Raw genomic sequence first — 26,482 nt, forward strand, 5'->3', positions numbered from 1 at the left:
TACCACAAATATACATATATATGTATATTTTTTCCTTACCCTTTTTTGTTCTTTCTAAACTGCCTTGGTCTGCTTTTCTGCCTTAGTGAGTCTAGTCTGGGGTCCATCATCAAATTGTGCCAGCAAGAAGGAGCCTGCAGGGTCTCAGTAATTCCTAGGGTTCTGATTGCAGAGTAGGATGCAATCTCCTCACTCCCCACTTCCGTGCTTTCCCCAAAGACAAAGACAAGCCCACAAGCCCTTTGTGGTTTACAGTTTTACTGCCATTCACCTCTAGGACACAGACAGGGGCTTCCAACAAACAGCATGGGGGAGTTGCATAGTGTTTGAGTGCTAACTCATGCCTTCCGTGATAGTAACTCAGCATGTGCTCCTGCCCTTGGCTTTTATTCTTATGTGTAGAGTTCCCAACCTCACTCTCCCTTTTCTGACCTAGCTTAGGAAAGACCTTTTTATCCCTTCCTCCCTCTCACCAGGAAGATGCAATTAGGCAGAATGAAAGGTGCCCTATTGCCCTGAGGCTGCAGTTGATATCTCTGGACACCTCCAGGCTGGATGATAGGAGTTTACCAGGCCTCTGCTCACATACCCTCTGCTATCCGATTGCTCCTTGGCCTCATTTCTGCCCTGCCCCTGCTCTGTACTCCTGGATGGAGAGCTTGAAAATGGTGCACAGGGAGGAAGCCTGGGCTGCGTGGGGAGTGTCCCCCTGTTAGTTCCCTCACAGGAGGTCGGCCTGGCTCCTGCTTGGTGTAGCGCCTGAGCTTCAGCTACCACCTGCATCATCTCAGACAAGGCTAGAGGGGCATCTAGGCAAAGCAGTGGGATCGGTGTGCCTTTTTCTGCCCAGCTATGACTAGACTTAGGAGCCCTGGTGGTGTAGTGGTTAAGAGCTCAGTTGCTAACCAAAACTTGGTGGTTTGAACCCACCAGCCACTCCATGGGAGAAAGATGTGGCAGTCTGCTTCTGTAAAGATTACAGCCTTGGAAACTGTTATGGATTGAATTGTGTCCCCCAAAAATGGCTAGGCCATGATTCCCAGTATCGTGTGGTTGTCCATCATTTTGTCATCTGATGTGATTATCCTGTGTGTTGTAAATCCTAACATCTATGATGTTAATAAGTCAGGATTAGAGGCAGTTATGTTAATGAGGCAGGACTCCCATCTACAGGATTAGGTTGTATCTTGAGTCAATCTCTTTTGAGATATAAAAGAGAGAAGTGAGCAGAGAGGAGGGGGACCTCATACCACCAAGAAATAAGCACTGGGAGCAGAGCGCGTCCTTTGGACCAGGGGTCCCTGCACTGAGAAGCTTCTAGACTAGGAGAAGATTGATGATAAGGACCTTCCCCCAGAGCCGACAGAGAGAGAAAGCCTTCTCCTAGAGCTGCCACCCTGAATTCAGACTTCTAGCCTCCTAAACTGTGAGAGAATAAATTTCTCTTTGTTAAAGTCATCCACTTGTATTTCTCCTATAGCAGCACTAGATAACTAAGACAGGATCCCTATGGGGCAGAGCTACTCTCTCCTGTAGGGTCACTATGAGTCAGAATTGACTTGACGGCAATGGATTTGTGAGGTTTTTTTTTTTTTTTTTTTGGTTTTATGACTAGACTGGTCAGCTTCTCTCCTCACAAGCTCCCTTGAGGAGAGGACCTTGTAGCCCAGCAGAGCCAGACAAGAGAGGGGGAGCGAGGGAGAGGCCTACTCACTGTCTACTCAGGGTGTGCTACAGCTTTTTGCTTCCCAGCTAACCTCTCTCCAGCAACCTCCCTGTACCAGTTAGGCTGTAGTATTCATGCCTCCTGCTACATACTCCCTGCTCACTTCTGTCTCTGAGCCTGTCCTGGGTGCTTTCTCCATCTCTCTCTGCTTATCCAAATCTGGCGCTTCCTTGCAGTACCCAGCTGCAGTCCTCCTCTAGAAAGCCTTCCCCTGCTGCTTCTGGAAATCAGCAGAGGGTGGACAAGGGTTGAAGTAAATACCTTTCAAGGTCGCTGCCAACTGAGATTCTCTGGCTGTTTGACCAGAGTCAAGGATTGGGCACAGCCAAGGCTAATGGGCCAGGCCATTGAGGCCTATCAGCCTCACAGAGAAGAGGGGACAGGCACAGCCAGCCAGCTGACTGGGCCCTCATTTGGCTTCAGGAGGCTTTCCTCAGAGTCCTGTGCCGTCGGCGCCTGCCAAGCAGCCCCCAGAGGGGCACTATTTGAGCCCTGGGTCTTTGGCTGCTGGAGGTAGCTACTAGTTGGGAAGTTCCCAGAAGCTCCTGCCCACACCTGCTCCCCCTTTCAGCCTCCAAGCTTTGTTTACAGTTCAGCCCTTGGCAGACTAGAGGCTGGGATCCAAGAGGACAGAGAGGTCTGGGTGGCCAGGGACCCTCTCTTGGCTTAGCATTCTCTGCCAGACCTCTGCAGCCCAGCCTGGCCTTGGAGAGATGCGTTCACTGAGGGGAAGACTTCAGGCCTGCTGCTCCCTTCCCTGCCAAATCCACTTTTCCCATCATGTCCATTCCCTCCCACCTTCTGGAATTCTCTTCCTTCCCTATTTTCTCCTCTCAATCTCATTATCTCTCACAAGAAAAATACAGCATCTGGTGTCTGGCAAACTGACCTAAGTCAGGAAGGTGCCCTGGGTCTCTCCCTCATGCTATTTTGATTTGCCCCAGGCTGCCACATCCCCATCTGTGAAATGGGGAGAGTGTGGTCATGCTGTCAGTATGGCATAATAGCAGTCCCTATGTTATAGATTGAATTGTGTCCTCCCAAAATATGTGTTGTAAATCCTAACCTCTATGCCTGTGATGGAGCCCTGGTAGCACAGTGGTTAAGAGCTACAGCTGCTAACCAAAAGGTTGGCAGTTCGAATCTACCAGCCATTCCTTGGAAACCCAATGGGGCATTTCTACTCTGGAATTTAGGGTCACTAGGAGTCAGAATCGACTGGAGGGCAATGGATTTTGGTATTACTGTGGTTATAATCCCGTTTGGGAATGGGTTATTTGTTATGTTAATGAGGAAGGATTAGTGTAGGATGTGTCTTGAGTCAATCTCTTACAAGATAGAAAAGAGATTAAACAAGCAAGCTAGAGAAGCAGAGATAGCAGGAGAGAGATGCCAAACCATATGAATATTTCCCAGGAGCAGAAGCTCAAAGAGAGAAGGACCTTCCTCCAGAGCTGAGAGAGAGAGAAAGCCTTCCCCTAGAGCTGGCACCTGAATTCGGACTTCTAGCCTCCTAAACTGTGAGAAAATAAATTTGTTTGTTAAAGCTGCCCACTTGTGGTACTTCTGTTACAGCAGCACTAGATAACTAAGACACCGCCTCTCCAAAGAGCTTGATCACCAGAAGTCCTATACCAGAAGGCTGTCATTAACATGTGGCCCTTTTGCAGCACTAAGGGGCAACTTCAGGGCATTTAGAGAATAGGTGAAGAACTGGAGAGGGCCTCCAGAAAGCTAAAGCAGAGGTCCCTAGGTGGCACAAACTGTTTGTGCTTGGCTAGTAACCAAAAGGTTGTCAGTTCAAACCCACCAAGTGGTACCATGGAAGAAACAGGCCTGGTGATCTGCTTCCATAAAGATTGCAGCCAGGAAAACCCTGTGGAGAAGTTCTGCTCTGTAATACATGGGCCTTCTCCTAAGTCACAAATCAACACCAAAAACAAAATCAACAACAAAAAGCTAAAGCAAACCAAAGTTGGTAGGCACAGCTTCTCTGTAGTGCTTGCCTTCCCCCAAGCCTTCACTTTCCCTTTGCTGTCTCCTAGGCCCTCCTCTTGTCTCAGCTCTTCTCTTCTGCCTTGTTTCTCAGCCTTTCCTCCCCTCTCTCTCTTGGCTCTGTCTAGCCCCCTTTCCTGCTCAGCTGTCTTCCCCTCTTGCTTGTCTTTCCCTTCATTCCTTCTCTTTCTACCTCTGGCTCAGTCAGTCTCTGTCTCTGCCTCCTTCAGAAACACTTGGTGTGGTACATGGAGAGTGGGGGCTGGGGTGCCAAGGGCTTTTCCGAGTGACATGACAACTCCTTCAAGCTCCCATGAATATTTCGTTGCTCCAGTTCCCCCTCACTGCCTCTGCCAGAGACAGGTGAGTTGGGGCTAAAATGTGAGAATCTCCCCACTAACTTCACCACAGCTCAGTGGCAGCAGCTTCAGACCTTGTGACCCATAGTGCCATATGGCATCAACCTCACATCTGCACAGCCCTCACATCTATCACTGGGCTAGCAGCCCCAGCAGGGAGGGTTTAGGAACAGTGTCTGGGCCTATTAGACAACATGTCTGAGTCTATTGGATACGTAGCCCCTGAGGGGAGAAGTGGAAAGGGGAAGGGTGGCTGCTAAAAAGGTCCTCTGCAGCATCTTCTCAGAAGCATTATGGGGTTGGTCTTTCATGAGCTGACTCTAGGCTCCCAGGAATTTATGGAAGGACAGATGACCTTGACCTCTCTACCTGCTCCCCTGTGACCTACTAGAACAAACTGACAGGTGTCTCCATTCCAGCATACTGGGAAAAAACAACTGTTTGGACAAGCAGAAAAAGAATCCAGACAATAGCAGGTTTTCCAGAAGATGCCTCTCCAAGCTCAGCTGAGGAGGAAGTTGCAGGGCCATGAAGGCCTGGAAAGGAAAGAGAGAAGCAGCCCCAGTAAAGTAACCAGAGACTCTCAGGAGTGGGAAGGACTATCCAGAGGCATCTTGTCTACCCCTCTGCCTCTTGCCATTCTGAAAGGATAATTGTCCTTTCGAGAAAAATTCCTTCCCTGAAAAGGAATAGCTATTGGATTTCCCACCCCTAAACCCCAGCCACACTATCTCTCATTTCTCCTTAGATTGTAGCCCTCCTTGTACTCTTCCCTGGACTCCATTTTTTCCCCACTTTTCTCTTTAACCAGAGATATTGGGGGGTTTCTCCCATGGGACAGACTCCCCATCCAGAAACCTGTTTTTCACAGGCTAAGACCGAACCAGTAGGTATTTGATAATGAATTGCATGGAATGGCCAAATGATTCTAATCCATGTTCCTCAACATCATTCATGCATTCATTCCATTTAGACAGTGTAATTAAAATAGGGTTTTATAAATTGGCCATAGTCTGCTTTCTTTCTTTCTTTTTATATATTAATTAATTTTTAATTTATTAAAGTACCTACTATGGGCCAAGTACCATACTAGGCATTGGGGATACAGTGTTGAACAAAAGACCAAGGGTCCCTACTCTTATGGGATTTACAGGCAAATAATCACACGAATCACAAATAATCATATCTAATTACAAATTGTGATGAGTTTCATGGAGGAAACAAACAGATAGCAGTAACAGAGAATAGCCAGGGCATAGAAGGGAGGGCCTCTGTGAGGAGGTGATATTTAAGTGGATACCTGAAGGATGGAAGATCAGCCATGTGAAGAACGGGGAAAGAGGTTTTCAGGAAAAGAAGAATACCATGTGGAAAGGCCTTGAGGTGGCAAAGAACTTGGTGTGTTCAGAAACTGAAAGGAGGCCAGTGGGGCCAGATTGTAATAGGCAAGAGTAAGACTAGCATAAGAGGGGTTTGATAAAGAGGGTAAGAGCAGACCATACAGGTCCTCAGAGGCCATGGAAAGCAGTTTGGATAGTCTTCACGTTCAACGGGAAACATCTGAAGGCTTGTAAAGCAGGAGAGTGACAGTATCTGATTTGGACTTTGGCAATATCTGGAAGGGGGCAGCAGCAGTGGATACAGACCAGTAAGGAGGCTGCTGCAGCAATCCAGAGGAGAGATGATGGTGGCTTGAACTGGGTGATAACCGTGGAGATGGAGAGAGTTGGTCAGATTGTGGATGTGTTTTCAAGGAACAGCTGACAATACTGAGGGTTTGGATGGATGTAAAGGGAGAGGCAGGAATCAAGAATGACTCTCAGGTTTCTGGCTTGAGTAACTGAAGAGATATGGTGCCATGTACTGAGATGAAGAAGAATGAAGGAAGCCTAGGCTTGAGGGGGAAACAAATCAAGAGTACAGTTTTGGATATGTTAGGTTTGAGATTCTTGTGAGACATAAAAGTGGAGATGTCAGAGTAGGTAGTTAGAATATATTAGTTTGGGAGTTCACCAAAGAGGAGCAAATTTGGGAATTGTCTGCATATTAACCAGTTGCTGTGGAGTCGATTCTGATTCATGGCAGCCCCATGTGTATCAGAGTAGAACTGTGCTCCATAGGGTTTTCAGTGGCTGAGTTTTCAAAAGTAGATCACCAGGCCTTTCTTCCTCTGGTGGCTAGCGAATTGACCTAAGTCAAGAAGGTGCCCTGCTCTCCCTCATGCTATTTTGATTTGCCCCAGGCTGCCACATCCCCATCTGTGAAACGGGGAGAGTGTGGTCATGCCGTCGGTATGGCATAATAGCAGTCCCCATGTTATGGATTAAATTGTGTCCCCAAAAAAATATGTGTTGTAAATCCTAACCCCTATGCCTGTGGTGGAGCCCTGGTGGTTCAATGGTTAAGAGCTATATCAAGGAGTGAGGTTTTGCAAAGAAGATATGACGGGGAGAGGAAACAAGGGAGTTGAATGTGTTTGCAAGAGAAAGATCATACTGATAGACCAGGGGTTCTAATCTGGACAAGAGACCTGAAGATAGGAAGGAGCTTGAAGGAAAGGAATAAAGTGAATAATTAGGGAAAAGTACTTGGGGAAGGCCTCTCTTAAGTGGTGACATTTAAGCTGAGGCCTGAAGGATGAAAAGTCACCCCTGCAAAAAATGGAGGAAGAGATTTCCAGGAAAAGCGGATACCAAGTAGGAACTGAATAGGTGATCACAATGTGTCTGATTATTATTGTAGTAGGAATCATCGTGGAGGTAAGCTGCTAGGATAGATGATGTAGTGAATAGTGGGATACTGACGATGGAGATTTGGGAAATGGTGTGATATCTGATGGTGACCCAAAGTCTGGGCGTGATAATAGAGTGAGTGATTGAATTAAGTGGAAGAAGCGGTTGTTGAAGGCCTCCTCACCACCACGTGGATGTTGAATTCACCAATAGTGATACAAAGAATTGGAGTGGGACAGGAAAGCTGGTGATAGGAAACCCAAGATTGAGAAGGGACAGTGTTGATATGTCATGGGGTTGTTAACCATTGTCATAGGGCAATATGTGTACTAACTGTTTAATGAGAAACTATTGGTTCTGTAAACCTTCATCTGAAGTACAAAAAAATAAAAAGGATTATCTATGTGAGATCAAATTGACAACAGTAACTCAAAAGATTTGACGGGAAGCCTAGGGGGCAGTGAGTTGAAGATGGAATAATTTGGAAAAGGATAGTGAGAGTAGCAGCACAACTGGGAGAATATAATTGATATCACTGAATTGTACATGTAGAAATTTTTGAAATGGTGTATCTTTGGCTATGTATATTTTCACCAAAAAAAAAAAAAGTTCTTCCAAGGTCAAGAAGGGAGAATGTTGACATGTTGTGGGGTTGTTAACCAGTGTCATAAAACAATATGTGTACTGACTGTTTAATGAGAAACTACTTGTTCTATAAACCTTCATCTAAAGTACAATTTAAAAAATTTATTAAAAAAAAAAAAAGAATTGGAGTGGACCTCCATGAACGACTGCCTCCTTTTCCACAAGACCAGAAGAACTGATTGGTGCCTGGCTACCATTACTGAACATTTTAATCAAAAATTTTATAAAAGAATCCTGATCAAAAGGTGAGAAGTGCAGAACAGAATTTTAAATTCTCATGGACTCCAGACTTTCTGGAGCCATGAAGGGTGGATGAACTCTTGAAACTATTGCCCTGAGATAATCTTTAAACTGTAAACCAAAAATATCCCCTAAAGTCTTCTTAAAACCAAACAATAGTTTAGCTTAACCAGTAAAGAATATCTGCCTTGAGCATTAATGCTCTTTTAAGAACTATGCCTATGGGATCAAATTGCCAACAGCAACTGGAAAGATTAGATAGGAACCTTAGGGGGCAGTGAGTTTATGTTAATGGGGGAGGAAGAACTCAGGAAATGAGGGTGAGAATGGTTGCACAACTCAAAGAATGTAATCAATATCACTGAATTGTACATGTAGAAACTGTTGAATTGGTGTATGTTTTGCTGTGTATATTCTCAACAACAAAATAAATAAAATGAAAAAAAAAAAGAATTGGAGTGGAGGGGAAGATCACATGTACCTAGCAACTAAAGTCTTCAGTGAATGTGGGGACTGCCAGGAGGTCCTTAGATAACAATGAGGAAGGAAAACAGGTGTTAGAGGTGGATGGTAGGTATGTTCCTCAAAGGAGCAGGAATTTTTTTGCAGAAGAGTGGCGTAATAATGGCCTGGTGGCAACAGTGGTGAGCAAAGAGGACACCTACCTCACATCCAGGTCCTGAAGGACTTGAGATTTGAGAGGAAGAAAAAACAGATTCCACTTGAGAGGGCTGGTGGGGAAATAGTGTCCTCAAGGAATAACTAGGCTTCAATTGGAAAAGAAGGTTAAGGGTACTTTCAGAAAATTATACTGAAGACATAGGGGAGTTTGCTGTTGACTGTGAGTTCCAGAGGACACAGTGGAAGGGCGTGAAAAGGAGAGGAAGAGTGGGATTAAGGTATGAACAAGACCACTATGGCAGTGAGAGTCTGGGTTCTGAGCGATGTCCAGAGTCCAAGAGGACTTGGACTTCTCTCTGGCAGTGACTGAGGTTAACAGCACCATGAGGACTTATGGGATTAGTCCTGAGAGTGGACTTAGAGGCATGTAGGAAGTCAGTTTTGGGGCTGGGGTCTCCAATATGTTACCTGGTCGTGTGGTAGCCTCAAGGGAGGCTGCTCTTACAGACAGCACCAGGGTGACCCTCAGTTCACTTGAAGAAAAATAGTCTATTGAATACTCCCACCGAGTCTACCTTATTGCCTTCTCGGAGACTACGTAGTCCACATGTTCTTGGCAAAAGTCACATAGGACAAGTGGCCCTGGATTCAGACCGACCTGGATTAACATTGTGGCTCCACTACTTACTAGGTGTATATCCTTAGGCAAGTTACTTTATCTCTCTTTCCAAATCTCAGTTTCCTTATCTGTAAAATGGCAATAATAATGTCCAGCTCATGGGGTTGTCAGGATGGGATGAGGTAATATGTGCACAGTGCCTGGAGCATAGTAAGTCCTCAATAAACGGCAGCTGAAATTATTGTTTTCTGCCCTCACCTCTCTTTCAGCATCTTCTTCTTACTCCCAGATGTCTCAAGTCCTCAGGCTGTCCCTTTGCTGACCAGACTCTTCAGTAGGGCCAAACAGTGCTCCATCCTTCAGATTTTTCTCTCCTATTCCTCAGTGCAACTTCACCTGTTTTGTTTCATATCCACTTAGAGCCCTCCCTGTTCTCTTCTGGGGCAAATCTGATTGAGCCAGTGAGTCCTTTGTTTGCATGAGTTTATGTATCCTTTCTCCAATATAATACTTATGTATTATTTAATTGGGGCCTTTAGTGCCAAAAGCGCCTCAGTCCGCCCACCAGATGTGGCTGTCCCATTGTCTTAGAATAGCGTTCTTTTAGATCCTTGCATCTCAAAGTGTGGTCTGGCGACCAGCAGCATGGGCACCACCCTGGCATTTGTTAGAATCTCAGACCTTTTTCCAGACCTACGGCCTCAGAATCATTTTAATAATATCCCCAGGTGATTCAGATGCACATTAAAGTTTGAGCAGCACTACTCGTGTAAGGAGTAGTTAGCACTACCTTGAAGTAACAGGTGAGGGCTCCTTTATAGGAAGAAGAGTTTGTGTCACAGCTCCTTGCAAGAGAGCACCCAAAGCTGCTAATTCAGAGCCTCAGGGATGGGGTCTCCATCCCTGCCACCAAAAGAAGATGGCATCTCAGCTGCTCATCTACCATGCTGGATCTCTGGAGCTTCCAGAAGAGTCAGATTCATATTATTGGAATCAGAGGGCTAATTGGCCCCATACGGCTCCACATCCCTGCCAGTTGGAGGGGAAGTGACAAGACTCCCCAGGGAGACAACCAAATGTAAAGAAAAGAAGCCAAAGACAAGGAGGAATGGAGACCTAAAAGCTGATGCCTTGAAGTTTAGCTGTTACATTTCTATCTTTCTGCCCAAAAGCATAAGAGGGGAGAGCATCAGCTTAGAACCAATCCATCTTTTCCTCAGTTCACTTGCCGTCTAGCCAGGCCCTGCCTAGCAACAGTTGTTAGCATGATCTCGAGTTGCCAGTTCCCCTTTGGACAGTGATTGGGCGAGGGGGTTAGTTTAGCCCACAGAGAAATTGGGAGTCAGGGCATCCAGAGAGATCCAGGTTGTCTGATAGTTGGATCAGGGAAAGAGCCACCTGGAAAACAAGGGAACAGAGTACACTGTGTCTCTTAGAGGCAACGAGCTGGTAGGAGAAGGGCCTAGATTGTATGAAGCAGGTGAAATTTATTTTTGGCTCCCATTCTCTGCTCCTCTAGCCACCCCAAAATAATGCGACCAGTAATATCACCACCTCTACATTTATGTGATACGTTTAACCTTCAAAGTACTTTTGTAGCCATGATCTCATTTCATTCTTCCAACCACCCCAAGTGAATGGGATCAGAGACAGGTTAATTATGATGTGGGCCAAGCATCCAGACCAAGCCAGAATGTGGAGGGCTGCTGGGCAGAGGGGTGGGGCAGCCCTGCAGGTGAGACCCTGGAATGCCAGAGGGGCTGGGACACTGAGTGGGTGTAGGTGGGGGTGAGGGGACTGTGGGCTCCATTGTGAGTTTTGGCTCCAGCTGGGTCACTTATGTGTTTAGCCTCTGTGGGTCCCCATTTCTTCATTTCCTACCTTGGAGGCTGGGATGGAGGAGGAACAGTCACCTAGCTTATTTGGCAGGACAGTGAGAGGCTGTGAGGAGATAATGGATGTGAAAGCACCGTTTGTCAAATGAGGTAATAGATGTAAAAATGAAAACCACATCGTCAGGCCGAAGAAACAGGCGAGGCCTTCTTTACCTGGCTCACTGAATAGAGAAGGCAAGACTGGAGCAGGGCGAGGGGGTATCTTTGGAGGCTTTGGGCAGGAAGGGGAGAGAGTGAAAGCATTTTGTGCTTTGGTACAAACAATGGAAGAAAATAGGTGGTCCCAGAAGCAAAGCTGGGGGGCATAGCTTCGGCTGCTTCATAATTTTGTTCAGGGTTGCCCTGTGTGAAGGGAACAGAAGCCAAACATCTTTCAAAGTCAAATTGCCTGTTTCCCCCAGGAGGGCGGTCACGTGACTCACGGCCAGCTGAGGTCTTGTCATCCATCACTGCTTGCCTTCAGTGTCACTCCAAGTCTCCAGGCACTTAGCAAATTTCAGAGGGAGTGAGCTGCAGACACTGAAAGATGCAAACCCCAGGAGGGAAGTAACAACTTCCATTTGAATTTTGAAATGGCCTTCTGGTCTGTTAATGGAGGTGTTTCTCCCCTGACCAAGGATGGTTTAGAAGACCCAGGCAGTGTGAGGAAAGGGCTGCTTGCAGAATTTGGTGGAGCGGGGGGAATCTAGTTAGGGACAGTTAATCCAATGCAGGGACAACCCAGGGACGAATGTGTTCCAGTTACACCCGAAGACATATCTGTGCTGAGGGAGGAATAGCCTGCCCTCCCCCACCATGGGAGGATGGGGGCCACCCATGGGCAGACTCCAGGTTCTTGTTTCTCTTCTCATTGCTACCATTCGTGACCATCTAGCACAATTCCCACCTCCTCCACGAAGCCTTCTCTAGCTCCTCCATCCCACTTCTGAATACACAGTTTGGAACTTGATTATAGATTACTATTATCAAGTACCCCTCTAATTATCTTGTTTAGTATCCACTAGTCTTTTCACCCCAGCTAGACTAGAAACTCTTTGAAGGCAGAGATCTGTAGCTTCTCTTGTGTCCCCAGGAGCTCTGGACTCTCTGACAGTAGGCACTCAATAAATACTTGTTTATCGATTAACATGAGTTAAAAGAGAAGAGCAAAACACTTGTATCACAAAAGGCTTTGTTCGTTGGTTCCTCTGGCTCAGGAGTGTCCATTTTCATCAGTACTGGCGGTGCCTCAAGGCCCAGTGGGTACTGAAGTGTCCCCCGCTTCAGAAAAACAAAGAGATGGCAAAGCTGAGGCTGCCGTGGCCAGGGGCCCTGAGTAAGGACAGTGGAGCGAGCACTGCCATGGCACGCCTACATCTTCCTGCCAGTGTCCCTGTTCCCTGCGCCACAGGCTGTGCAGACCCACAGGCTCTCATCCTGCCCTGGCTGGAGCCCATGTCAGAAATGAGCTGGTGTCATCCCAAGAAGAGGCACTTTCGAGCTGATGAGGTTGGATAACTGGAGGCAAAGGGCTCAATTCGGAAGCAGCCCCTGGGGGGAGGCAAGAAGGCAGCTGCAAGAGGTTCTCTGGCTCCCTTCAAGGCTGGGCTTCTGCCACCAGGAGCAGAAAGGAGAGAGGCATGAACCTGAGGCTACCCTTGTTTAGTCCCTGTCCCAGGAGGACTCCTATTTAGGACGCCACCAGCCACATTCCGGCTTTGTGTTATAAAGTGACCATTTGTCTTACTAGAGGTGGGAGGGAATGATCCAGTTTCTGAGTTCACCTTCAGGGGAGTTGACCTCATCCTAGCAGCCTCTTCCACCTCCTTAAGGGGCGATAGATTCCACGGCAGCTTGGTGGCAGCCAGAGTTTATGTGGCTGAATTCAAACCAGCCATGTACTGTCTTCCTTGCCAAGTTCTTGTATGATAGAGACAACTCCAGAGTTCTTTGCTGTGCTATGAATTTCTCTTTTAACAATTACTGTAAATCTGCTCCGCCTCCCCCCATTAATAGTACCAAAGCTCCTGTCTTTTTACTGAATTTGTGTCCCGATAAACAACCTAATTGCTTGAAACCATTGGTTACTGAGGAGTTTGGTATTCTTAGCTAGTTAGCAATTACATCACTCCCATAGTGTCAAAACCTCCTACTCCTTCTATAAGCCATATAGACTATTTGATTAATTAGCTCCTATCCCTTGGTATCTCTTTCTGGAGGGCTCTGCCTAGAGCCCTAATTTTAGAGAATGCACATACTGAGGCTAGAGAATTTAACCCCATCTATTAGGCCTGAAGGAGCTGCAGTGATGCAGTGGTTAAGTGCTCAGCTGCTAACCAAAAGGGTGGTGGTTCAAACCCATCAGCCACTCCGTGGGAGAAAGATGTGGCATTCTGCTTCCGTAAAGATTTACAGCCTTAGAAACCCAATGGGGCTACTCTACTCTGTCCTGTCGGGTTGCTATGAGTCGGAATTGACTCCAGTGCAATGGGTTTTGGCTTATTAGGCCTGAAACCCTGGGGGTAGAGTGGTGCCGAATCAAGGAGCTAAGGCTCTGGGTCACTTGGCTCTGGCCCCCCCTCTTCTACCTCCGCCTGCCTTGCCCTTTCACAGGGCCATTCACTCTCCTTTTTACCGCCTCCCCTGCCCCTGGCACCCAGGACCCTCACAACCCCCAGTGCCTCTCCGCCCTCATTCCTCAGGGCTCTTCATTTGAATACTGCACTCAGGCTCATCCTTGCCTGTGATATGCCTCACTCTGGCTGGCCCTTGATGTAGAATCTTTATAAAGTCCTTGTGTGATTTCTAAGCGTCAGTAATTTTCGTTGTAGGCATCAGGAGAACAATTCTGTAATCTCTTCCAGGTACTGGGACAGCCATTTTTCTTCTCCCAGCTTATCCGGGTTTCAGGTCTGCTGGCAGCCACAGGGAGCAGTACCCACAGTAGCCATTTTCCATTTGCCCTGTTCACTGAAATAAGTTGGCATTACGTACAATTGTGTCAGGTAATGGTCCTCAACATTAGTAAATATTCTTATTATGTCCCATTTAAATAGCTTCTTTTTATATATAACCTAAGAGATATTGAAGTTTAAAATTGCACAAGGACTTTATGAAAATTCTGCACATTCTGAATGACTTCACATTCCTTCCCCACTTACTTACCTGTTTAGTGGTTTGTCCCGTCAAGGTTTTGGCCTCCCTTAGAAAGTTAATGGCCAATGCAATGGGTGATAACAGTTAACCTTGAGAATAACACATTTGAAGTTAGGCTCCTTCTAGAGTCCCAGTAGGAAACCCTGATGGTGTAGTGGTTAACTGCTGTGGCTGCTAACAAAAAGGTCGGCAGTTTGAATCCACCGGCTGCTCCTTGGAAACTCTATGGGGCAGTTTGCTCCGTCCTATGGGATCACTATTAGTTGGAATTGACTCGACGACAATGGGTTTGGTTTTTTGGTTTTAGAGTCCCAATATCTTGGAGGAAAGGATTAACTCTAATGTCAGGCTCTGAAGCACCAGTTTCTTCTGTCAGCCCTAGCCCTGAACAGTGGGCTTCTCCTTTCTAGACTCCTCTTTCTCCAATCTGAAAAATGAGGCAGTCATCCCCTCTGCAGGTTCCAGAGGATATGTGAAGCTAAGCATGGGAACTCCTGGGTGCCATGGCCAGAACCCTAATCGGTGTCCCTCTCAGCTGGTTCTGAGGCTTAGTTCCCTTTGCGTCTTGTTTTGCTCCCATCTTCCCTTTCCCCCAGTCACGTGATGAAGGAAGAGAGCACAAATGATATGGAATGTGAGCAGCTGCCAGCAGAGACACTACGACAAGTGACCATTCACCGAGACCCTATATATGGCTTTGGCTTCATGGCTGGCAGTGAGGGGCCTGTGGTGGTGCGATCTGTGAGGCCAGGTAGGTGTCCCTCAGAGTGTCCCCCCAGCCCTGGCTCCTATCCCCCAACACCCACACATCTTTCTAAGGAGGAGAGCTTCCCAGTATACTCTAAACCACCAAAAACCCATTGCTGTCGAGTCAATTCTGACTCATAGCAACCCATTGCCTAGGAAATCATGAAGAGTAGGTGAAAGCTCGCCAACTAATAACTGTGTGAAGGAGCTGGCCTTTTAAGACTGAGTGATTTGAGGCTCCTTTGGAGCCTAGTTAGAGGGCACAGTTGATGGTTTAGTAGGGTCTGGGCCTTAATAAAACATAGAACATTCATAGAAGAGCCATCGTGTGTTGGATGAGAAGGTAGCTACCTATTCAGTTCGATTCAACAAGTATTTATAGATTGCCTACGCTAAACCCACAAATGTTGTAGGAAAGTACAAAACACAGTTCCTGTCCTCAAGAATCTAACAATCAGGCTGTGGAGACTGCTATATACTCATGAAACAGGTCAGCCACTGAAGACCAGAATCAAAATACAGACCATGGGTGCAATAGGAGGGGAGAGGAGAAAAAAAAATCTCTGAATGTCAGAGTGGCAGTAACAACAGCTACCACTGATGTAAGCACCTACTACATTCTAAGAACTCGGCTACTAACCAAAGATTGGCAGTTTGAAACCATCAGCTGCTCCACAGGAGAAAGATGTGGCAGTCTGCTTCTGTAAAGATTACAGCCTTGGAAACCCTACGGGGTAGTTCTACTCTGTCCTGTAGGGTCGCTATGAGTTGGAATTGACTCGAGGGTGCACAACAACATGCTTTGCATCATCTTGTTTAATCCTCACAGCCGTGCCTGCAAGGTAAGTGATAGCATCCCCATTTTACAGAGGAGGAAACGAGGCATAGAGAACAAAAATGGCTCGCCCAGGCTCACTCAACTAGGAAGCAGCAGAGCCAGGATTTGCACCTGGGACTGTTTGATGCCACGTGAGGGGACGTGCGGCTTGAATGGGACCATGTAGGTTGGAACAAGCAAAAGCCCCACCTGAACTATGAAACCGTGCCATCATGAATGAAATGGGAAAGAACCTAAGCACTGTTTTGTTCCAGATCTGCTAGGCATTGACAGAAAAGACGAACGGAAAGAAGCTTTATTCCTGACTTGCTGGGCCTGAGGCTTTAGATGCTTACAACAGTCTCTCGCTCAGTCAAAAGGAGCAGTCAGAGTACAAACTGGTCTTCCAGAAATTTGATGAATTTTTCAATCCTTAAAGGAAAAGAAAAAGATTTTTGTAAGCTCTCTCTTCAACTAGAGGGCACAGAGGGAAACAAAACAAAACAATTCAGTACAGGAGTTAGTGGCTGACCTAAGGCCCCAGAGTCAGTCATGCAGTTGGGCAAAATATTTTTGAGTCTCTGATCAGAAATCAAATTTGTCCGGGGAAAGAGGGACCAGAGAAAACTTAGTAGTAGAACGCCAGGAGCTCCTGATTCAGCTTCAGAGAAGGCAGTTAGAAAGCCCAGGGCTGAAGGAAGCCCCCAGGCCTAGAAGGGAAGTTGTAGTCAGCTGCAAATGGTGAGAGAAAGAAGAGGAAGGAGTTGGAGGAGTAGAGAAGGAAAGGCACAGGAGAGCACCATAGAAAGCTGTTGGCTGGAAGGCATAGCCTTATAAAAGACTTGGGCTGATCCACAGGGCTGCTACTGGCCCAGGCGGCCCCTGAATGCAGAGGACTTGTTTGGTGCTGTAGTTCAAGCCATAAGAAAAGACAGGAAGTATCCAATAGTGGAGCAATTATGGTTGAGCAAGCCAACAAACCATTACTTGAAAGCAGTAGTAGATTGATGTTACCACTGCCATCAAAGCGCCAAGGTCCCCTAGAAGGAAGGAAGGAGGGAGGGAGGGAGAGAGGGAAGGAAGGAAGAAGGGAGGGAGGGAAGAAAGGAGGGAAGAACGGAGATAGGCAGGGTAGCCTCCATCTAAAAGATTGACATTTTAGGAGTAAAATGAGTTGAAGAACTTGTCCCTTAGAGGATATAAAAGGTACCTTTTATTGTATTCTTACTAACTCAGACACTGTTTTCAGTGCTGTACATTCATCATCTCATTTATCCTCCCAACATTCTTATGATGCATAGGTACTATTATTTTTCCCATTTTACAGATGAAGAAAGAGACTCAGAGAGATGAACTGTCTTGCCCAAGATAATACAAGCAATGATTTGCACAGATTCTGAATTAGAGTCGAGGTCTATCTGGCTGCAAAGAATGTATTCTTAACTACCACACTATCCAGTCTTGAAGTCACTGTGTTGTCAAGAGACTTTGCCTATTGGGTTTAGGGCCATTCCAGCTCAAGTGGTGAATCCTTCTGGCTGTGCCAGCATAGCTACCCTCAGTACACAGGCCCCACACTTCAGAGCCAGTGAGCTGTGCACAGATGACATATTTGTTTTGTATGTTAATGTTTTTGGAATTGGGGTGCATACTTCTTTGTAGAACAAGTGAGCAGTTGGATTTGGCCCTTTGAACTGGATACCAAAAAAAAAGTCAAGGCTGGCTTGAGAGTGGGACATGTCATTAAACATTTCTTTCGAGTTTGAGTTTTTAGGCTGGGTCTGACTTCTCGTTCTTCCTGAGTCTCTGAAAAGCTTTTCTCCAAGAACTTTGCTAAACATTAGAGGCAGCGCAGCCTTATTGCACCCCTCTACAACTCAACCAAGAAGATATGGTCCTCAGACAGTCTGCTTTCTTAACCTTGGCGGTAGAGATGGGAAGGCGAGAAAGCAAATTTCCAGCTGGCCGTGATTTAGGGTCTGTGCCTTGCTCCTCTCATTTACTGGGGAATAGCTTCTCTCAGTGTTGAAAGAAAATAAATCCTGTAGGTCTTTTAGTTCATCCCCCTGTCTCCAGGCAAGTGAATGCCTAAATCATTCCAGACAAATGAGTATGAATAATATCCAAGTAAGAAGATTCTTCAGCCTTCTCTTGTCACCTGTGCCACCTCCAGTAGTCTGGAAGTCATGCTTTGTGCCTAAGCAAATCCCTCCTAGTAAAACAGAGGTCCATGTTCCTCTTTAGAACCAAGCCAGTGAAGTACTTATTAACCTTGTCTGAGTACCAGCCCTGGGCTTGGAACCTTTCACTGCCACACCACTCTCAGCTAAAGGAGGTCCTCTCCATTCTCTTTCTTCATCCCTTTGCCCTCCATTTGCCAAAAGTAGCAGTGGCAGCAGCAGCAGCAGATAGCTTGAATAGCATGCTCTACCACCACTCAGCCTGCAGGGTTGGCACTGGTGACTCTTGCCCAGACCTGAGCTTTCCCATCAGTAGCCCTTAACCTGCACGCCTCTCTCGTCTCCTCTGCAGGAGGCCGCACTGAGGACAAGCTCTTGGCTGGTGACCAGATTGTGGCTATTAATGAGGAGGACGTGAGTGAAGCCCCCAGGGAGAGGTTCATAGAACTCATCAGGTAATAGGGGCCTCTTGGGCCTTGGCAGAAGCTAAGCAGTACCCTTACCCCTGTTCCATCAGTGGTGTAAGGCTACCATTGTCCTCCCTGGCCCCTATAGAGGAACCCTCCTAGGTCTACTGGCTACCTACGACTTCAGGGGCCAGCCAGTCAGGGTCACAAAGGACTCTCACATACTCTGGTTGACCTTCTCCAATAGTGTGAATACACACAAAGAACAGCCTCCTGCTAGAGCCTCACCCCTGCCTCTTTCCACCCAACTAATCCCCTCACCCAAGCCCCTTTGATTTTGATTTACTGTACAGTGGGACAGACCAAGTGACCAGTGAAAATGTGTGAGGAAGACATTGTTTCCAGCCCTACCACCCCCCCAAAAAAAATGCAAGGGAAGGAAAATCCCAATCCCTGGCCAGTGGGTTGAGAAGACAATCTGCCCTTGTGGGTTCTGCCCAAGGTGTTTGTGACTCCTTAGCGCCCTCTCAAGATGGAAGCAGGTGAGGGAAAGAAGGAAGTGTCAAGGGGGACCACCACTATCTGTAAATGGGGAATAATCACATTGACTTTTTCTGTCGCTTACCCCTACACACCATACACACACACTATACACATCACATATTACACACACACACACACATCCACATGCACCACACACCACACACAGGCACCCACGCACCATACACACACCCCACACTCACACCACACGCACACACACACACACATAACACACACACTTGTATGGATTTGTTGATGAGGAATGAGAGGACAGAGGTGAAGGCTCTAAATTCCTTCGGCTGACCTCAGTTTTAGAGACTTTGGCTATCTCCCTACAAATGGAACTTTGTGCTCTCTCTCGCTCTCTCTCTCTGCCTTGTGTAGTCTGGCTCCGTCTCTGCCTCCATCTCCTTCAGCCCCTCTTGGGTTGGAGTATTTTCATCCCATTCATCTTTCTTGGGCTCCCAAAGGCCCACCTGCCCCCAGAGCCCATCCCCCCTCTAAAGGCAGACTTAGCATTCTGTGTATGGAATGTGTATGGAACAACATCCTATCACTAACTATGGAGGGGTTTGGAATGCACCCTCCTGAAGGCCAGAGCAGGTCTTCCTTGACATGCTCCTCCTCCAGCTCAATATCTTGGAATGTGTCTGGTCCCTAACGACCTTTAGTTTACCTCTTTTCCAAGTTCAGTTTTCTATTGCATTTTTCCACCCTTCACCACCACACCAATATGGGATGAGTGCTTTTAACCCCAGCAGGGCATATTGGGGTTCTTTCAGCCTGACCCCTCAGAAACCACTGCTTTCCTTCTAGTGGATTTCTTTGCACCCTAGAACAAGGTGGCGCAATTTTTTGAGGAAGTTCAGAGTTCCTTCAGGATCAGAGATCGCTCTTTCGATAACCTCAGGGGCCAGTAAGTTATTCATTCATTTATTCATTCAGTGAATATTTACTGAGTGTCTACTATGTGTCAGGCACTGTTCTAAGCACTGAGGACACAGCAGTGAACAAGACAGACAAAAATCCCTGGTCCATTGGCGTTTACATGCTAGTGGAAGGAGACACACCGTAAGTGATAAACATGATACATAAGTAATTGTACACTATATTGAAGTCCCTGAGTAGTGCAACAGTTCATGTGCTGAGCTGCTGACAGAAAGGTTTGAGGTTCAGATCCACCCAGAGGCATCTCTGGAGAAAGTCCTGGCTATCTGCTTCCAAAAGATTACATCCATTGAAAACCCTATGGAGTACAGTCTACTCTGATACACGTGGTCACCATGAGTCAGAATCGACAGCAATTTTTTTTGTTTGTTTGTACGGTATATTAGAAGCTGATAAATATTATTGAAGAATAGAAAGTAGAGCAGGGTAAAGAGGATCAGGAGTGCAGGGTGCAGGGGTGCAGAATGCAGTTTTAAATAACGTGGCCAGTGTTGGCCTCATAGAGAAGATTTGAAGGAAGTGCGCGTGTTGGAGAAAAAGAGAACAGGCAGGAGTGTGTCTGGCATGTCTGAAGAAGCCAGTGTGGCTGGAGTAGGGGTAAAGAAGGGGAAGAGCTGTAGGAGATAGGTCCAGATTATGTGGAACCTTAAGCCACTGTAAAGACTTTGGCTTTATTCTAAATGAAATGGGGAGATGTGACAGGGGCTGGAGCAGACCAGTCACCTACTCTGACTTACATTATGCCCCTTTCCTGTTCAAGATAAAGGTGTTTTGTTTTGTTTTGTTTTCCCTGGAACACAACTCCTTACATCTCATGGGAGCTTCCCAGATCTGAGAGCTGATTTATCCCTGGACTTTGCTGCACCAAAAACAGTAAATGTTCAAAGTTCTTGAGTAGGGGGCCTTTGCATTTCTTGAATACCCAGAATCAAGGGCATCTTGACTCTGCTTGTTGAATAGCTTTGTTCTAATAAACATTTGAAAAGGGCCAACAGGGAGAGGGGAAGCTGCTTCAAGGGAAACTATTTTTCATTTCTTTTAGTTCTGTTGAAGGATTATGTATTCCTGGGAGAGAGTTTTCATACCTCACAGCCTGTTTGATCATTGGCATAATTCTTGTTGGGAGAGTTTCAAATTCTTCCCCCTTTTGAATATTTGCTATCTGGGGAGTCTTGGTTTCCATCTGTTGCTCCCTGCTCTCATTTTTTGGTCCTTCAGTTAAAACAAATCTGCTGAGTATGAGTCATGATGACCAAATGACCTCCTTTGGGTTTCTCCTTTGAATTTCTCTTCTTACTTAAATACCAAATTACCAGTAATCATCGTACATGGTTCCCAGGACTCCCTGAAAGTATGCCCTTTGAGTTCCATAATTCAGATCTTTAGTTTTCCTCTAGAATGTTCTAGTCTTCAAATAAAATGGCTTCTAAGGTTTGGGGATTTCTACATACAGAATTGTGAGAAGGAATATAAAAAGAAGACCTGAAAAATGACAACCCCAGCAGTAATAGTAATACCGTCTTCAGATGCCTGTGTGAACCTATCTGGATGGCTTATGCTGGCCTCCACAAGTGATGGGAGTTGAGGCATCCATGCAGATACTCGTATTTCCCTCTGTCCTAATCCATATACATGAATGCAGCCCATGGGGAAATCCTGGTATTGCTTCTTGTGCTAGACGAATACCTAGTGCATGATACACTACACTCCTGTTCCCTCTTTTCTCTGTAGGAGTGCTAAGGAATTCATCGTTCTTACAGGTCTACATACTCATCAGGTGAGTGAGCCTCTTTGCCATCTGTTCTTTCTCCTGACTGAGAAGAGATGACCCTATACTGGAAACAGATAGTGATAGAGCAGGGAGCAGAAACTTGGACCAACATGTTGGGAGTCAAGGATTTAGAGGGGAACTTAAAGAATACCTTCTGGACATAATGTCTACTCTCACATCCAAGACTTCAGGATTTTGAAGGGCATAACAGTAGCCAGTTCTGCCCTGTACCCTCTGCTTTACCCTGCTTATGCTGCCCACTGCCTCCATTCCAGTCTTACTTTCCACTTCTTTTTTTCCTGTGCCTCCATCAAAATTTACTTGTGCAGGGTCCACCTCCCATAAAGTCTTGGCAGATGGTGGGTGCTAATCTCATTTATTCATTCATACAAGTATTTACTAAATGACCTTCAACGTATGAGACAATGTATGTGGGGAATTTAATATAAACTTGCTAGAGGAGGTACAATTGGACAAACGGGTTAATCTTTGCCCTAGTTCTGTCACTAACTGGCTGTGTGACCCTTGGGTAAGTCAGTTTCCTTTTCTGAGCCTCAGCTTCCTCATCTTTACATTAAAGAGTTTAAACTAGAACAGTGTTTCCAAACTTTCCTGATCATAACAGTCACCAGGACTACTTATTACAAATAACAATTCCCAGGCCTCCCTCTCTCCTCAAGAGGCCAATTCAGAAGGCCTAGTGTCCATTACTAGGTTACATCCTTATAGTAATCCTAACTCACGTGCACAAACCCAGGTGCAAAACTTCCATGTGCAAAACTCAGAGCCCCCTCGCCACCTCCAGCTCAGCTGTCCCTTCCCAGTGTCCCCAGCACTCCCTTGCACCCCAGCACTGATGCCCCACACCTACCCATATCCCATAGCCACAGGAGAGTTCACATCTGGTAGGGGTAGGGCACATGAAATCAGGGGAGGCTTCTTGGAGGAGACTGCACTGGAGCTGGGCCTTCAGGGATGGGGTAGGATTTCTCAGGCAGAGACAGAAGAAAAGAATGCTGAGAGAGAGAGAGAGAATATTTATGTTCAAAGCCAGGAATGATGCAGAAGTACAGAGCATGGGCTCTTGAGTCAGCAGGATAGGGGTTCAAATCAAGCTCTGGTACTGTCTCTCCCCATGGCTTCCAGCCCTCTTCTGTGTCAGTGTGAGCGACACACATACACATGCTCCCTGGGAGATGGATTTTTTTTTAATACTTTATTTTTGTTGTTGAGAATATACATAGCAAAACATACACCAATTCAGCATTTTCTACATGTACAGTTTAGTGACATTGATCACATTCTTCTAGTTGTACAACCATTCTCACCCTCCTTTTCTGAATTGTTCCTCCCTCACTGACATAAACTCACTGCCCCCTAAGTTTCCTATCTAATCTTTCGAATTGCTGTTGTCAATTTGTCCATAGGACGCTTGGCTGCTAACTAAAAGGTTGGCAGTTCAAATCCACCAGCTACAACTTGGAAACCCTATGGGGCAGTTCTACTCTGTCCTATACGGTCGCCATGAGTCTGAATTGACTCAACAGCAGTGGGTTTGGTTTGATTTAGTCTTTATAGAAGCAGACTGCCACATCTTTCTCTGGCAGAGTGGCTGATGGGTTCAAACCACTGACCTTTTAGTTAGCAGCTGAGCGCTTAACCACTGTGCCACTAAGTCTGGAGCTAGACCTTCTTAATTGCAGTTCTCTGGATGCCAATTCTCCTCTGCTTCTGGCAGGCAAGGCCCCCCTCAGTGGGTATTACCAACACCCCCTCCACCCCCCCCCACCTTACTGCATATGTGCATTTGCCTAGCAGGCAGTCAGCCCTCTCCCCCGGAAACTCTTGTCATGAAAATGGCCACCAGTTTTCCAAAAAAAAATATGCTTGCTGTCTGGTTAGAATTCACTACTCTGATCAGAGACCCATTGTGGGTTGCTTTGTTAATCAAGTCTCTACTCAAATGTCACCTCCTTGTAGAAGCCTTCACTGACTACCCTTTCTAAGGTAGAATCTACCTGTTACTACCTCTTGATACTGCTTAGTTTTTCTTCAGAGCTAAAATATCATATATATATATATATATATATATATACGTATATAACACGTATATATATATATATATATATATATATAGCTTGTTATTTTGAAATAATAATAGAATAATAGGAAGTTGTCCCGTGTACCCTTCACACTGTTTGTCCCAATGGCTACATCTTACATAACTATAGTACAATATCAAAACCAGGAAATTGACATTTATATAATGTGTATATATAGTTCATTGTCAGTTTATAACATGTGTGGGTTCATGTACCCACCACCACAGCAAGATACTGGACAGCTTTATCACCACAAGGATACTTCATGTTGCCCTTTTATAACCCCACCCAATTCCCTCCCCCTCATCCCATCCTAATCCCTGGCAACCACTAATCTGTTTTCTATTTCTATAATTTTGGCATTTGAAGATTATTATATAAATGGAATAATACAGTATGTAATCTTTTAGGATTGGCTCTTTTCATTCACCATAATGCCCTTGAGATTCATCCAAGTTGTTGCATGTCCAATTTGTTCCTTTTTATTGCTGAATAATATTCCCTGGTATGCATGCACCACAGTCTAACAGTTCATCCGTTGAAGGACATCTGGGTTATTTCCAGTTTGGAGCTATTACAAATAAAGCTGCTATGAATATTCATGTAAGGCTTTTTGTGAACATAAATTTTCATTTCTGTGGGGTAAATGCCCAAAAGTATGATTGCTGGGTTGGAAGGTAAATGTATGTTTAGTTTTTTTTTTTTAAGAATCTGCTAAACTCGTTTCCAGAGTGGCTGTACCATTTTATATTCCCATGAAATATGACATATATAAAATCCCTGGGTGGCACAAACATTTGCACTCAACGACTAACCTAAAGGTTTAAACGTAGATGTTGGTCTACTAACCGAAAGGATTAAAGGTAAGGGTTGGTGGTTCGAACTCACCCAGTAGTATCACAGAAGAAAGCTCTGGCTATCTGCGTCCGTAAAGATTGCTGTTGTTTGTTGCCATCGAGTTGATTCTGACTCATAGTGACGTCAAGTGTGCAGAGTAGAACTGCACTCTATAGGGCTTTCAAGGCTGTGACCTTTTAGAAGCAGATCACCAGGCCTTACTTCTGAGGTGCCTATGGGTTCGAACTGCCAACCTTTTGGTTAGTAGTCCAGTGCTTAACCATTTGTACCACCCGGCCAAGAAAACCCTATGGAGCAGTTCTACTCTGTAACACTGTAACACATGGGGTTGCCCTGAGCTGGAATCAACTTGACAGCAACAGGTTTGGTTTTGGTTTTGTGTGTGTGTATATATATATATATATAGAGAGAGAGAGAGAGAGAGGAGCTCTGGTGGTGCAGTGGTTAAAAGGTCAGCAGTTCGAATCCACCAGCTGCTCCTTGGAAACTCTATGAGGCAGTTCTACTCCGTCCTATAGGGTCACTATGAGTTGGAATCGACTCAATGGCAACAGGTTCTTGGGTTTTATATATATAGAGAGAACTCCGGTGACACAATGGCTAAGTGCTCACCTGCTAACCCACCCAGTGGCTCCGAAGGAGAAACACCTGGTGATCTGCTTCTGTAAAGATTGCAGCATAGGAAACCCAATGGGGCAGTTCTACTCTGTCACATGAGATCACTATGAGTCAAAAATCGACTTAATGGCACCTAACAGCAACAACATGTATATATATATACACACATATCCGATGTCCCTCATTAGAATGTCAGTTTCATGAGAGACTGTGTTTTGTTCACTGCTGTATCCCCAGCACCTGACACAGAGTAGGCACTCAATAAGTATTTGTTGAAGGAATGATGAAGGAAACACAGCTTCCAGCCATCATAGCAACTTAAGATAAATGAAACTCTAGTGCCCAAACTTAGATGCAGAATGAAGAGCCTACCCCACATCCCCATCTCAGCTCTCACATCCCAGTGCCCCCAACACTTCCTTGCCCCACAGTTCTAATGCCTCCACATGTTCCATCCCTTAGCCTCTTTGCTATGAATGGGCTGCTTTCCTTCTCCTCCCTGCACATTTCTTCAGTCTTACTGCCCTGCCTTTTGTCCTCACACTAGTCCACACCTCTTCTAATCCATATCTGTTTCTTTTAAGACTTGGCTTGAGAATCGTGTCTTCCAAGCAGATTTGCCTGACTAACCTGAATGAGAGTTTCTAATTCACTCATTCCTTCCTTCTTCAAGCATTTATTGAATACTTATGATGTGTTGGAAACCCCGGTGGCATAGTGGTTAAGAGCTACGGCTGCTAACCAAAATGTCGGCAGTTTGAATCCACCGGGCGCTCCTTGGAAACCCTGTGGGGCAGTTTTGCTCTGTTCTATAGGATTGCTATGAGTCGGGATCGACTCGACGGCAGTGGGTTTGGTTTTTGGGTTTTATGATGTGTTAGGCACTATTCTAGACTGATGATACAGCAGTGCATGGGACAGACATGGTTTCTGCCCTCATAGAACTTACATTCTAGTTCTTGGCTTTGTACTCTCTAAGCCCCTAAAGCATAGAAGTGGGTGGACACATACATACAGGGGTGATAGTCAAAATATTTAACAGCCTGTACAGCAGGGGCCAACCATTCAGAACGTAGCCAGTCATAGCAATGAAACAGAGTCTTAGAGGCCTCCCAACAATGGTAGGTGTTAACCCTTTAGTTGATGGTTTGTGAAGAGGTGAGGGGTCTTAGGGGACAGGTCAGGTAGCACCCAGAAAGCTTAGGGCAGCTACTTACCAATCAGTGTGAAAAAAATCCCTCAGTATTTTACAGTGGGCCATACGAGTGCATCCCAACTGAATGTCAGCCAAGCATACATGTGTATCTTGGATTTTAAGCTGTAATGAGACCTTTTTTTTTTCACCATTTTTTTTACTGTTGTGCTTTAAGTGAAAACTTACAATTCAAGTTAGTCTCTAATACAAAAATTTATACATACATTGTTATGTGATCCTAGTTGCTCTCCCTATACTGTGACAGCACACTCCTCCTTTCCACCCCTGATTCCCCATGTCCATTCAACCAGCTCCTGACCCTCTCTGCCTTC

General features: G+C 45.8%; 1 protein-coding gene across 1 annotated transcript in view; it reads left to right on the top strand.

Moving 5' to 3' along the window:
- Positions 1-26,482, top strand: part of FRMPD3 (FERM and PDZ domain containing 3) — an 89,931-nt gene that overhangs the window by 10,379 nt on the left and 53,070 nt on the right. Inside the window, 3 exon segments of the mRNA XM_004379833.1 lie at positions 14,564-14,718; positions 18,064-18,166; positions 21,338-21,383. Of these exon segments, the coding sequence (XP_004379890.1) occupies positions 14,564-14,718; positions 18,064-18,166; positions 21,338-21,383 (304 nt within the window).

Source organism: Trichechus manatus, unplaced genomic scaffold, assembly GCF_000243295.1.
Source record: "Trichechus manatus latirostris isolate Lorelei unplaced genomic scaffold, TriManLat1.0 scaffold00068, whole genome shotgun sequence".
Lineage (NCBI taxonomy): Eukaryota > Metazoa > Chordata > Mammalia > Sirenia > Trichechidae > Trichechus > Trichechus manatus.